Below are 12970 nucleotides of genomic sequence, written 5' to 3'. Positions count from 1 at the left end.
ACACACAGAAACGGACCAAGCATCAGACAAAATCCCACGAGAATAACAAATATAACATCAATCAACCTTTACGTGAATCAATATTAAAGCCAAAATATGCAATCTTTAATGACCTGACAACATTATCGTAACTATATCCCTTCTTTATAAGTCTATTTAAAAGTTTTGTTAGCGTCTGATGTGAATACTGACATTGTTGTGCTTCATAAAGAATATTGGATGTGAAATACCTGAGTATCAAAGTTTATTAACAATTTAGATGTTAAGTCAAATTTTAGTAAAATAATGTTTATGCCTCGAATTCGATTTAGCCGAACGGTACAGGTTAAACAGGGGGTATAACATCACCTGTTTGAAATCATTTACAAAATATTTAATAGATATCTTATCACACAAACCGACTTGCAAGAAATTAAATGGCGCGAGAGAGAAAAGAGAAATCTTTATTTCGTTTTTCGCTTGTTTCGTTGATTGATTTGTTAGTTTATATGGATTTCCTTCTTTTTTTTTCATTTGCCTTGGAAAACTAAATAACATTTTATTCTTATTTATAACTGTACGGTTTTTACGTACTTTTCTGTGAAATTAGAAAATTGACTACATCCATATAACGGACAATCATTTCCGGGTCGTGACTACAAAGTTATTCTTTTAGAAAACAATACAAGTCATCTTTCAATCTAATGGTCGCACCTAGTATTGTCACACATGGAGAAAAAGAATACATCACTATGTTAACGATAATGAATAACAGTGGTGATCAGTTTTATGTCCATGCTTTTAAGGAAAATAACACATTGTGAGTGTCCGAGACACTTGCTCTCTTCAATAGTCTTCAGTATCCTTAAAACCTATGAATCGCAAAGCTAGTGATGTATACATTATGAATATATATTACCCAAAAGAACATACAAAGAAAACAATGTAGATCAACCTTGGCTGAGAGATAATTCAATGGGTAAGCCGAATCATTATGACCTTCACAAACATTGTAAAGAAGAATTCTCTTTATCATCAATCAAAATCAAAGAAACATGAATAATATATACAAGGTTATACAGAGATAACAACCGTATATTACACTACACCACTTTTACAACCAGCAACTACCTCCAGCAAAAATCAGATGTATAATCAAGGTAACAGACTTCGAATTGTACATGGTCAGAATATCTTGACCTGGTAGAGGAACATAATATGGCGAGTTTTTCTGAGGTTAACATGCACACAAACTTGAAAATGTTTCACATAGTCAAATATATTCAAGCACGAAAGTCAACAAGTGCAATAATATACAGCAACAGGGCCTGTACATAAACAAGTTCAAAATATGATCGATCAAAAAACCTACTTACATGTACCTGCGTTTTATGAAATAAAAAGAACAAATAAGTGGTAAATGGTTGGATACAATTTTTTTTAACGGATTTATATTTCCATGGCAATTAAGTATTACCATCCTTAATATTGGTACTATAATTGGAAAAATTCATCTTTGATATGAAAAAAATCGTGTATCGTTTCTTTTGTTCACTAGTATATATATAGTAAAAAAAAACACGTCAATGTCAAGTTGTGGTGTTTAGGTTTAATTGGCACTTGTTAACTGGTTCATATTATCAGTGGTCTATGAAGTTAATATACCATTGAATATAATGGTATCTGAAACGTCTTTATGAATTTGATTATATAAAGTATATTTCATCTATTGTAGTCAAATATAATATTCCATTGGAAATACAGAGTATGACAGAAGAAGACAAGAAACGATATTTCAAAATATTGAAAGAAGGGAATGAAAAAAGATACTACATAAAAATAATGTTATTGGGAAAACAGGGTGTTGGGAAATCTACCTTGCTTAAAAATTTACTTCAGGAACCTATTGACAGCGTAACGCCAACTGATGGAATAGACATTGCACAAAGATGTAAAGTGAATATTGAGAACGGAGAGTGGATATTTCGTGAAGGTAAAACTTAAAACTTTGGTGCTCTGTAATTTTATACTTCTCATCTCACTGAAACACGAAGAAATAGCTCTTTATTGTTTTAAATGATATTGACCGATTTGTTCGACATTTCTTTTTTCATTATATAATTACTAGGAGGGTTAACGATCTATTTACAATAATTAAAAAAACTGGGTCACATCTTTCTGCTTTTTGAAGAACTTGTTTTAAGATAATCAGTTCTTCTTATTTCAAAAACATTCTACGTGTAAAGAAGTCATAATGTGCTTTGTTTATATGCTTTTTCGTTTTTCTTTGTTGACATTTTTGTTTGATTTTATAGTAACTATTTAAACAAAATATTAACTGCTGTACTCTTATTTTTTTACATTTTTTACCTATCATGTCTGTTTGTTTTGTTCTCACATCGTTATCAATATATAACAGATTTTTTTACGACTGTCATACAAGTGGAAGGTTAAGCTAGCTATAAAACCAGGTTTAATCTACTATTTGTTCCATAAGAAAATACATGTATCAAGCCAGGAATATGACAGTTGTGGTCTTTCGTTTGGTGTGTTTTGTTTGAGCTTGTGGTTTGCTTATGCACTTGCTGTTTAAACTTTTTGATTTGCTTAGGGACTTTCCGTTTATAATTTTCCTCGGAAGTCGGAATTTTTATTATTTTACTATTTGTAACAATAATACATAAAAGTAAAAACTTAAATAATACAACTTCATGTTATCGTACAAAACATTATGAGATAAAACACTCCTATCCTTCAGCTTAGTATTTATGCACTTTAAAAAACAAATCATCAAACAACGAAACCCGAGTCCATCAAAACTGGCAAAATCAACGATACCAATCAAGGCAACGAGTGACAAACATCTGACAAAGATATATCGTTTGAAAAAAAGCCACTAGCACCTCGTTACCGGTCAATTGATACCCTGTGTCGATCTCATGATCATATTCCCAAAAACTGTTTTGATCTGACAGCATATGCCTGCGTAACAAAGTCGTTCTTGTTAGTAGTAAAAATTTTGATTATTCTATCCTGCATCCATTGTTTATACTTTGAAGGTGAAACACCAGACGAAAGGATTGGTAGAGTTTTGAGAAAGCCAGATGGAACAGTCAACTTCATTCAGTCTTTGCCTGGTCTTGTACCAAACACACGGACGAAATCAATATCAGTTTATGATCTTCAAACGACGAAAAGTAATCATAATACAAATATTGATTTATGTGTTAATATCTTGCATCACAAATCTTAAGTTTATCTGGGAGATCTATTTCAATCGTTTTGACCAAAAAAAATAATGGCTTTAAGTAGTCAGATTTTTCAGATATATTTTTTGTCGTGACCTCACTATCAACATGTGTCTTATTCTTATATTTTAAGATACCATAATAGTCGTCTGTTTTGTATTTTACTGATTATGTCAGTGTAGACGTTCATCGTGGCAAAGTCTGGAAAGCAAGAGACGCTTTTCCTGTCTACATCTCTTGTCTCGCTCCTTTCGTAGTCTTTCGATTCATTCTACGGTTCATCAGACAAGCCGACTTTAAATAGGGAATGAAATTCAGTCCGTGAATATGATCCCGTGAAATACACAAACTACCGCCAGACGTTTCTTTTAAGTAACGTCAAGAGTCGTAACTATAAACGATAACAATTCTGTATAATGAACCGTAAGAGATGCTGTGAGCATGCTAACAGAAACAATGTTCGGTTTATAATGGGATTTGTTGTGTCCTTTTTTCAATCTATATTTTCTGTACAATATTGATACATTGATTGATTTACATTATTTGTAAACCAAATTAGTATAACTGAACAATGTGTGATTATAATTTAAGAGTGCAAATGTGTATTCGTTTTTAATCAAAAGATTTAAAATATCAAGAACTTTCTGCATATTGGTGCTTGAGAAACTTTTTAATGATCTTATAAGAACAAATTCAAACGAAAAAAATCAGACATGCAAAATGCCTACCAGAAATGTATAACTTGTCATTAGTGGTCGGACCATATGAGTATTTGGACCATACGCGTATAATCATGACCATAAGGTTAAATACTTATATGGTCGTCCGTACGCGTATGTTCGGGGTAATTAACACTCTGTTACACATTCACTTTTCATACTTCTAAACTCTTTATATGGTATGACCGTTCTAGTTCTCACGTTTTTTTTTAAAAAGTCGCTATCATATAGGTCATTTGAGTATACTATTATAATAAAAAAGATTGACTAAATGAAAATAAGCAGTTTCACATAGTTGGTTTTACTCACTAATCAAAACTATTATAAAAACATTTCATACCGATGGTCATTTCCCTATGTTTTATCGAGTAAATGGCAATATGTCGACTAGGAATGATAACTTTAAAAAATTTATATAATGAACTGTTACACAGTAAGTAATCGGCAAGGACCATGGTTTATTTAAGTTGTCGTGTGTTTATGGTGTACTGCAGTAATGCTTCGATATTTGATATCTAGAGATTTTTAAAAACACCGTAATCAATATCAGTTTATGATCTTCAAACGACGAAAAGTAATCATAATACAACTATTGATTTATGCGTTAATATCTTGCATCACAAATCTTAAGTTTATCTTGGAGATCTATTTCAATCGTTTTGACCAAAAAAAATAATGGCTTTAAGTAGTCAGATTTTTCAGATATATTTTTTGTCGTGACCTCACTATCAACATGTGTCTTATTCTTATATTTTAAGATACCATAATAGTCGTCTGTTTTGTATTTTACTGATTATGTCAGTGTAGACGTTAATCGTGGCAAAGTCTGGAAAGCAAGAGACGCTTTTCCTGTCTACATCTCTTGTCTCGCTCCTTTCGTAGTCTTTCGATTCATTCTACGGTTCATCAGACAAGCCGACTTTAAATAGAGAATGAAATTCAGTCCGTGAATATAATCCCGTGAAATACACAAACTACCGCCAGACGTTTCTTTTAAGTAACGTCAAGAGTCGTAACTATTAACGATAACAATTCTGTATAATGAACCGTAAGAGATGCGGTGAGAATGCTAACAGAAACAATGTTCGGTTTATAATAGGATTTGTTGTGTCCTTTTTTTCAAACTATATTTTCTGTACAATATTGATACATTGATTGATTTACATTATTTGTAAACCAAATTAGTATAACTGAACAATGTGTGATTATAATTTAAGAGTGCAAATGTGTATTCGTTTTTATTCAACAGATTTAAAATATCAAGAACTTTCTGCATATTGGTGCTTGAGAAACTTTTAAATGATCTTATAAGAACAAATTCAAATGAAAAAAAATCAGACATGCAAAATGCCTACCAGAAATGTATAACTTGTCATTAGTGGTCGGACCATATGAGTATTTGGACCATACGCGTATAATCATGACCTTAAGTTTAACAACTTATATGGTCGTCCGTACGCGTATCTTCGGGGTAATTAACACTCTGTTACACATTAACTTTTCATACTTCTAAACTCTTTATATGGTATGACCGTTCTAGTTCTCACGTTTTTTTTTTAAAGTCGCTATCATATAGGTCATTTGAGTATACTGTTATAATAAAAAGATTGACTAAATGAAAATAAGCAGTTTCACATAGTTGGTTTTACTCACTAATCAAAACTATTATAAAAACATTTCATACCGATGGTCATTTCCCTATTTTTTATCGAGTAAATGGCAATATGTCGACTAGGAATGATAACTTTAAAAAATTTCTATAATGAACTGTTACACAGTAAGTAACCGGCAAGGACCATGGTTTATTTAAGTTGTCGTGTGTTTATGGTGTACTGCAGTAATGCTTCGATATTTGATATCTAGAGATTTTAAAAAACACCGTAAACACATCGGAATGGCCAAAGACCTCGGTATCACTTAACATAGCTGCTAAGAAGGCTAGCTGTTCACTCGCAGGCAAAAGACGTAACTGAAAGGAACGTGCACAACCAAGACGTGCAAATGCAAAAAAAGCTATGGTATCGTGTGGAAATAAATGTCACACTAAGCCTACATACACTGAAAACTAACTATGTCAGCAATATTTAATTTTTATATAGCTTTTGAATTAAAAAAAAATATGACATATTCGTGTAACCGTCATTTTTTTTTTTTTAGATAAACACTATTTTTGTTCATAAATTAATCTGTTAGTTTTTTCGTTGAATTTGCGGTATGGGCTTTGTACATTGTTGAAGGCCGTACAGTGACCTTTAGTTGTTAATTTCTGTGTCATGTGGTTTCTTGTGGAGAGTTGTCTAAATGGCAATCATACCAATCTTACTTTTCATATTTATTGTAATATTGAAACGTTTGTAAAGTGTATTTGATAAAAAAAAATACCTTTATGGTCCAAATACTCAAATGGTCCGCCGGCCCGTTTATAACCAAACAAGTATGTAGTCATATGGTCCGGAACATAAACATAACGCATTGAATTTAAAATTTAGATTTAAAATAAAATTATCACATGCTACTCTTCATACATTCATATTACTTTCAAGGTGAAACACCAGTCATAACAGATGATATAGTTCGGGTAAAACCAGATCAAACATCTCAGAATCGACAGAGTGTATCAGCTCCTCAGGAACATTCAGTGCATGCCATAACAACGGAAGAAGGTAATCTTAACACAAACATGAATTACACTTGTATCGAGATTTTATCTTCCAGTCTTCTATGCAAAACAGGGGAGTCATCAGGTTTTATTAAAACTGTGTGTGCTTAAACAACATTTTGAAAGAAGTCGATGAAAAAATATTGTCTCTAGTTCCGATGCTTTTCCCTCATACGATGCTGTAAATTTCCGGGAACCAGTTTATTCATGTTTGTGACAGTTTTTTTTACAATGACCTATTTCTGCACCATGAAATTAAGAATGAGGAAACATTGAGATAAATAATGATTATATAATAATGTGTTGAAGCTTTAGTTACCCATCAGTACCCAGGAAAAATGTTCCAAACATATCTAAGTTATATTCAAGTATTAGCATGCAATATATATACAAATTCATCTGCAATTTCTTTGACAATTAACTACATCTCTACACATGATATGCAATTACACAGTACACTATAAAAAATGAAATGCTGACTTTCCAAGATCAGAACTCTAACTTTAGCCAAAAAATAAGTAAGGGTTCAAAATTGATACCTACGTTTGTATAAATTAAAAGTATTCTAACATGACGTTTTTCAAACGCTTTGAGTACACACCCGTGGTAAAATATGAATTGTTTGAGCTGTTCCAATCGTAAACTCGTCTAATATGCTTTTTTGTATTAATGAGATACCCGAACTCATAGAACGATGACAAAAGAATAAATCAATGCTAAAATGTGTTATATTAGGCATTTGTGTATACATATAAGACATATAAGTAAAATTATCATTTAGATTCATCCAAATCTATCTATATTATTGTAAATCGTTTATGTTTGTCACTCATTCAGTTTGCTCCGTTCTTTTACGCCAATTTAATAGTGCGTTTATTTATGGGAACGGTAACATGAGCAAAGAATGCCTACACCTTGAGCGCTTCGATCCAAACCAATTGCCGTCTTTGTCCTATTAGAATCAAAATAATTCATGGAGGCTATCGCTCAGGGTTAAGGTTTGTCATAAAGAGCCAACCCGTGGTAAAATCACGATATCTTCAAGCCCCATTGAAATTTTTCTTGGCACTGACAACTGCCTCCCGACCTACTCGAATAAGCAGACCGGTATTTTAACATAGTAATAATGAAAACAAATTGACGTTTGTGTAGGGGACAGTGCATGATGAATAACGGAAAAAAGTATTACAAAGATACCGAATTTCAATTATAAACGAATTAGATCAAATTACGCAAAGCTAAGACAAACGATTTTGCAAAAAAAACAAACGAAGGATGGTTTCATTTTTCGTAATATACGTAATTTTCGTAATATACGGATTAAACAAGAAAGGAAGGGTGTATAAGTTTTTTTTAAGGTAGTGTAAACAACGAAGTATCTTAATATAATAGACAAAAACCCATTTCCATTGCTTGATTTGTTTGTGTTGCTGGGTGAGGTACACACAACTTGATAGTTGCTCAGCAAAGCATCTGTTACCAAAGAATAACTCGGGCTTTTTTATTATATCATGTATATATATAAAATGTTTTGTGACATTTCAGCTTATACGTGTTCATGCATTTGTAAAACAAATCTGATTAACGATTGTGAGCTAAGCAAAAGCAAAAAATATATTATATGCAAAAGTGTCCATGGTATGCTGTTGCGAAGCATCATACATGTTTTGCTAATGGCAGATTACGTTACATAAAAGATATTCCTTAAATAAAGGCAACAGAAGAATACCGTTGTTCGAAATTCATAAATCGATTGAACAAAAACAAATTCGGGTAACAAACTGAAACTGAGAGATAAACATTAAATATAAGGAGAAAACTACGATACAACCAAAACACAATACTATAATGTACCAAACACAGAAACGAATTATAATATAACAATGGCGATTTTCCTGACTTGGTACAGGACATTTTAAAAGAAATTGGATTGAACCTGGTTTTGTGGCATACCAAACCTCCCGGTTCTATGACATTGTTAAATATAACATTAAAATGATAAAATTTCATGACAGGACAAAATAAAAATAAATAGGAGAACATATATGACAGATAAATGGTGTTGCCATTTTTTCTTCGATTGATGAGTTTGAATATCCTCAGTATCTTTCACCTTCTTTTGTGATACACTCACAACAGTGTTTCTCTTTTTTTATATAATAGTAAAATACACTTTCATTTATCCTAACAAATGTTCCTTTTCGAAAGATAATACTTTATTAAGTGTAGCTCATTACATCAAAAGTGTATCACTGTAGGAAATTATTAAGAGTTTCGTCGTGCAAAATGAAAAGTACTTCTTCCTTTGTAGTCAGTGAAGGGATAAACAATTGTGTCAATGACCAGAACGAAACATCAGGAGAATACGAAAAGAAAGAATACAACATGCACAACAAAGATAGGAGGAATCAAGAACACTCGGATATGCCTTCAATTGTCGAAGAAAAAAATATCACCGAAGGCAGGATTGTAGAACCAAATACTAGAGAAGCAGTATTAGAAACCGCATGCAAAGCAAAAGTTTCCAGCACACAATGTGCAAACTGCATGATAATGGATTTTGCAGGGCATAAAGAATATTATTCTACACATCAAACTTTTTTGACGAAAAATGCTATTTACTTAGTTTTGTTAAGTTTAAAAGAAGAATACGTATCTGCAAAAACATCTTCCGAAACAGGTTGGTAATTAATTTTATAGCTTTTATCTTAAATTACGGAAATTAACCCCTTGATCTTTTTCAGGAAAATACGTTGTGGCACGATTGTCGTTTAGACACATATCTATCCAAGACCAAAAGAGGTAGATGCAAACAGTTATTATGCTTGTTTACTGTCGTATGCTAAAAAAGTTTTTTAAAATAAGAATTACCTTGTCATCAAGGCAATACAATGATGTAAACATACCTTACAATAACACCAATATCAGCTATTGGGAAAAACATACAAATGGTTTGATTTTTTTTTAAAAGACATTTAAGGATGTTTATAAAATATGCAGAGACTTCCAGATTAAAACCTGGAAAAAAAATTGTAACTTTATGTGTAATTGGTGAATATTTGGTAAGCTTTGAAATCCACACAAGTCCTGCATATATGTTTCTAATGATATAAAGTTTTTGAAAATATAAAAGCGTAAAAATTTTGAATTCGAACCTTAAGTTCACAAAACATTAAAAGTCGGTACAGAAGTCGGTTCTGTACATTAATATAAATAAGGGCAACAGTAGTATACCGTTATTCAAAATTCATAAATCGATTGAGAAAAAACAAATCCTGTAAAAAAACTAAAAACTCATCAAATGTAAGAGGAGAACTATGAAACAACAGACACACAATACTAAAATGTTACAAATACAGAGACGAACTATAATATATCAATGGCCATTTTCCTGACTTGGTACAGGAAATTGTAACAAAAAAACAAATGGTGGGTTGAACCAGGCTGTGTGGCATACCAAACCTCCTGCATTTAAGGCAATGTTAAAAATAACATTAAAATGACAACTAAATAACTAAATGTCAGCATTTGCATTGCGTTAAAAAAGGGCAAAAGGTTGTAGTTTTAACAGAGATTTGTATATATAAAGTAAAGATAAAACATCCCAGAATAAACGGTAGAAATGCTTAATTTTACATAAACAGGATTATATTAATTGAGTTACAGCAAAGCAGTCGCTATTGCGCTAGAAATGTCCTTTTTCGATAAAAATAATATTTTACCAAAACACTTAACTTTACGATTTTTTTATTAGTTTTGATTGACGAAATTAAGACTTTCGGTAATGATACAAGAAGATTATTTTTCAAGGTATATCCTCATAGTTGTCACAAGAACAACGATATATTGGGCCTGCTTTTCTTTTTATATTAAAATAAACAATACAATTGAAAGTATATTTGTTCATTCGCTCGTGCAACCGTTTTCTTTGAGTGACATGTTTATGACAAAGGTTACACGTTTGATGATTGCTAAGATGTGTTGGGCATTTCATCTCGGTTAAATTGATGTCATGATATGTCAAAATTTACAATCGAGTTTTTTTTTAGTAAATCTTGATTCAAAACAGTCAAGTAAAAAATATATCAAGTAGAGAAAAAGAAGTTTGTTTTAACTGACTGATTACTGTTTGTTTGCTTTCAGTTGCAAACGTGTCCCGCTTTTTAAGACGTGAATAATTTGTATTTAATACGTATTGGTTATTTCTGCAGTGGATTGACCTTGATAAAGGGCAAACATTTCGACTGCCGCTTGCAATTGAAATGAAGATCAATTTTGGACAGGGACAGAAAATGCCACCTGCAGAACAGCCATAAATTTATATTCAATGGTGTCATAAAGAAATAAAGAACATATATTTAGAGGAACTGAAAAACGTTCATTTTTCAATTTGAAATTCAGACCCGTTTTTGAACATTCGGAGGAACTGCAAAAACTTTCATTCTTCAATTTAAAATTCAATCCCATTTTTGAACATCCACGGTACTGAAAAAACGTTCATTCTTCAATTTGAAATTCAGACCCGTTTTTCAACATTCGGAGGAACTGAAAAAACGTTCATTCTTCAATTTGAAATTCAGACCCGTTTTTGAACATTCGGAGGAACTGCAAAAAAACGTTCATTCTACAATTTGAAATTCAGACCCGTTTTTGAACATTCGGAGGAACTGCAAAAACTTTCATTCTTCAATTTAAAATTCCATTCCATTTTTGAACATCCAAGGTACTGAAAAAACGTTCATTCTTCAATTTGAAATTCAGACCCGTTTTCAACATTCGGAGGAACTGCAAAAACGTTTATTCTTCAATTTGAAATTCAGACTCGTTTTTGAACATTCGGAGGAACTGCTAAAAACGTTCATTCTACAATCTGAAATTCAGACCCGTTCTTAAACATTCGGTGGAACTGCAAAAACGTTCATTCTTCAATTTGAAATTCAGACCCGTTTTTGAACATTCGGAAGAACTGCAAAAAACGTTCATTTTACAATTTTAAATTCATACATTTTGAACATTCGGAAGAAATGCAAAAACGTTCATTTTTAGATTTGTAATTGCTAGCAATAACGGATGCCACCCTCGTCCCCATTGCCATGCGAGCGGCAGCCATTTTGAAATTTCAAAAGTCAAACAGCGCATCTACAGATGTTTATCAACATTGTTGTAAATTTTCAGAAAGTTTGAAGCATTTTGAAATATTTGGACATTTCTGCTGTTTCGATGGTAACGGTTACTATTTCAAAAATTACTAGACAACTACTACATTGGCACATGATAAGGAACATACAATTAAAGTTTCAATGGTTGGATATACCATATTAAGAGTTTAAATACTACTTTAAGATTGTTCCCATATGGTTTAATGCTAAACATATTTAGTTTCCATGGCAATATAGTAGTTCCAAAGATTCCCAAAATCATCTCAAACTTGTATATGGTGGACACCAACAATATATAAAATTTTGATGATTTTCAGTTCAGCAATATTCAAATTATTCACAAAAAACCAAAAAAAAATATTTTACATTTGGTCTGTTTCCATGGTGACAGTGGCCATCTTGCACATTCCAAAGTCTGGTGCACAACTTCACATGGTGGTCCACATAATGGTATAATTCCTTCAATATTCGTCCATTGTTGAATTCCTAGAAATAGCGTAGACAAAATGTGTGGAAGAATAAAGATAATAAGAAAAAAAGAAACGTAGAATAACAATATGTTTCCCCAACTCCGTTCTTCATTCTTCAATTTGAAACCTCATGTCATGTTTTTGTTTGCAAGAAACACTACATTGACTGCCTGATTAGGGAACTAGGGATAAATAACACACTTGGAAATTCTACATATACACTAAGTTCGCTTACGAAGCAGGAGACCCTGGAAAACCACAAATCGGTTCTAATCTCCTTTGGTGTTAATCCAAAGGATGAAGACCAGGATCTTCCATCCTTATATTGGATTCCTAACCTTGACAAGTATCCTTATAAGGAGAGGTATATTGTTGGTTCTGCCAAGTGTTCCACTAAACCCCTTTCTAAACTTAACACTGCCATACTCACTGCAGTCAAAAAAGGACTTCAGAAATATTCCGAAACGGCATATTCAAGAAGTGGTGTTAATCAGATGTGGATACTGAAAAAATCAAAAGAGGTATTGGTGAATTTACAATCTCAATCATTAAAACATTGTACCAACATTAAAACCTTTGATTTTGCAACTCTTTATACCACTATTCCACATACTAAACTTAAAGCTCGACTGAAATAACTTGTCATCTTATGTTTCTTTAACAAAAAGTGCACTAGACGTTTAAAATATCTAGTTTTGAGATGGAATTCAGATTACTTTGTGAAATATCATACAGA

General features: G+C 32.1%; 1 protein-coding gene across 1 annotated transcript; it reads left to right on the top strand.

Annotated features, from left to right (window-relative positions):
- The first annotated feature begins 1718 nt into the window (after window positions 1-1718).
- Window positions 1719-10921, top strand: LOC143058085 (uncharacterized). The gene is made up of 5 exons (XM_076231549.1): window positions 1719-1972; window positions 3039-3176; window positions 6490-6609; window positions 8917-9098; window positions 10817-10921. The coding sequence occupies exons 1-5, from the start codon at window positions 1747-1749 to the stop codon at window positions 10919-10921; spliced, it is 771 nt and encodes a 256-aa protein (XP_076087664.1). The 5' UTR covers window positions 1719-1746.
- Window positions 10922-12970: the final 2049 nt, after the last annotated feature.

Source organism: Mytilus galloprovincialis, chromosome 14 (assembly GCF_965363235.1).
Source record: "Mytilus galloprovincialis chromosome 14, xbMytGall1.hap1.1, whole genome shotgun sequence".
Taxonomy (NCBI): domain Eukaryota; kingdom Metazoa; phylum Mollusca; class Bivalvia; order Mytilida; family Mytilidae; genus Mytilus; species Mytilus galloprovincialis.
This window is presented reverse-complemented; position numbering and strand designations above follow the sequence as displayed.

What these genes read in the sequence shown, in the direction of transcription:
- LOC143058085 (XM_076231549.1), top strand. Translation starts at nt 1,747, where the DNA reads ATGACAGAAGAAGACAAGAAACGATATTTCAAAATATTGAAAGAAGGG. An exon ending in TGCCATAACAACGGAAGAAG is followed by an intron (nt 6,610 to 8,916) that starts GTAATCTTAACA and finishes CTTCCTTTGTAG; the next exon opens with TCAGTGAAGGGATAAACAAT. An exon ending in AACCAAATACTAGAGAAGCA is followed by an intron (nt 9,099 to 10,816) that starts GTATTAGAAACC and finishes TTATTTCTGCAG; the next exon opens with TGGATTGACCTTGATAAAGG.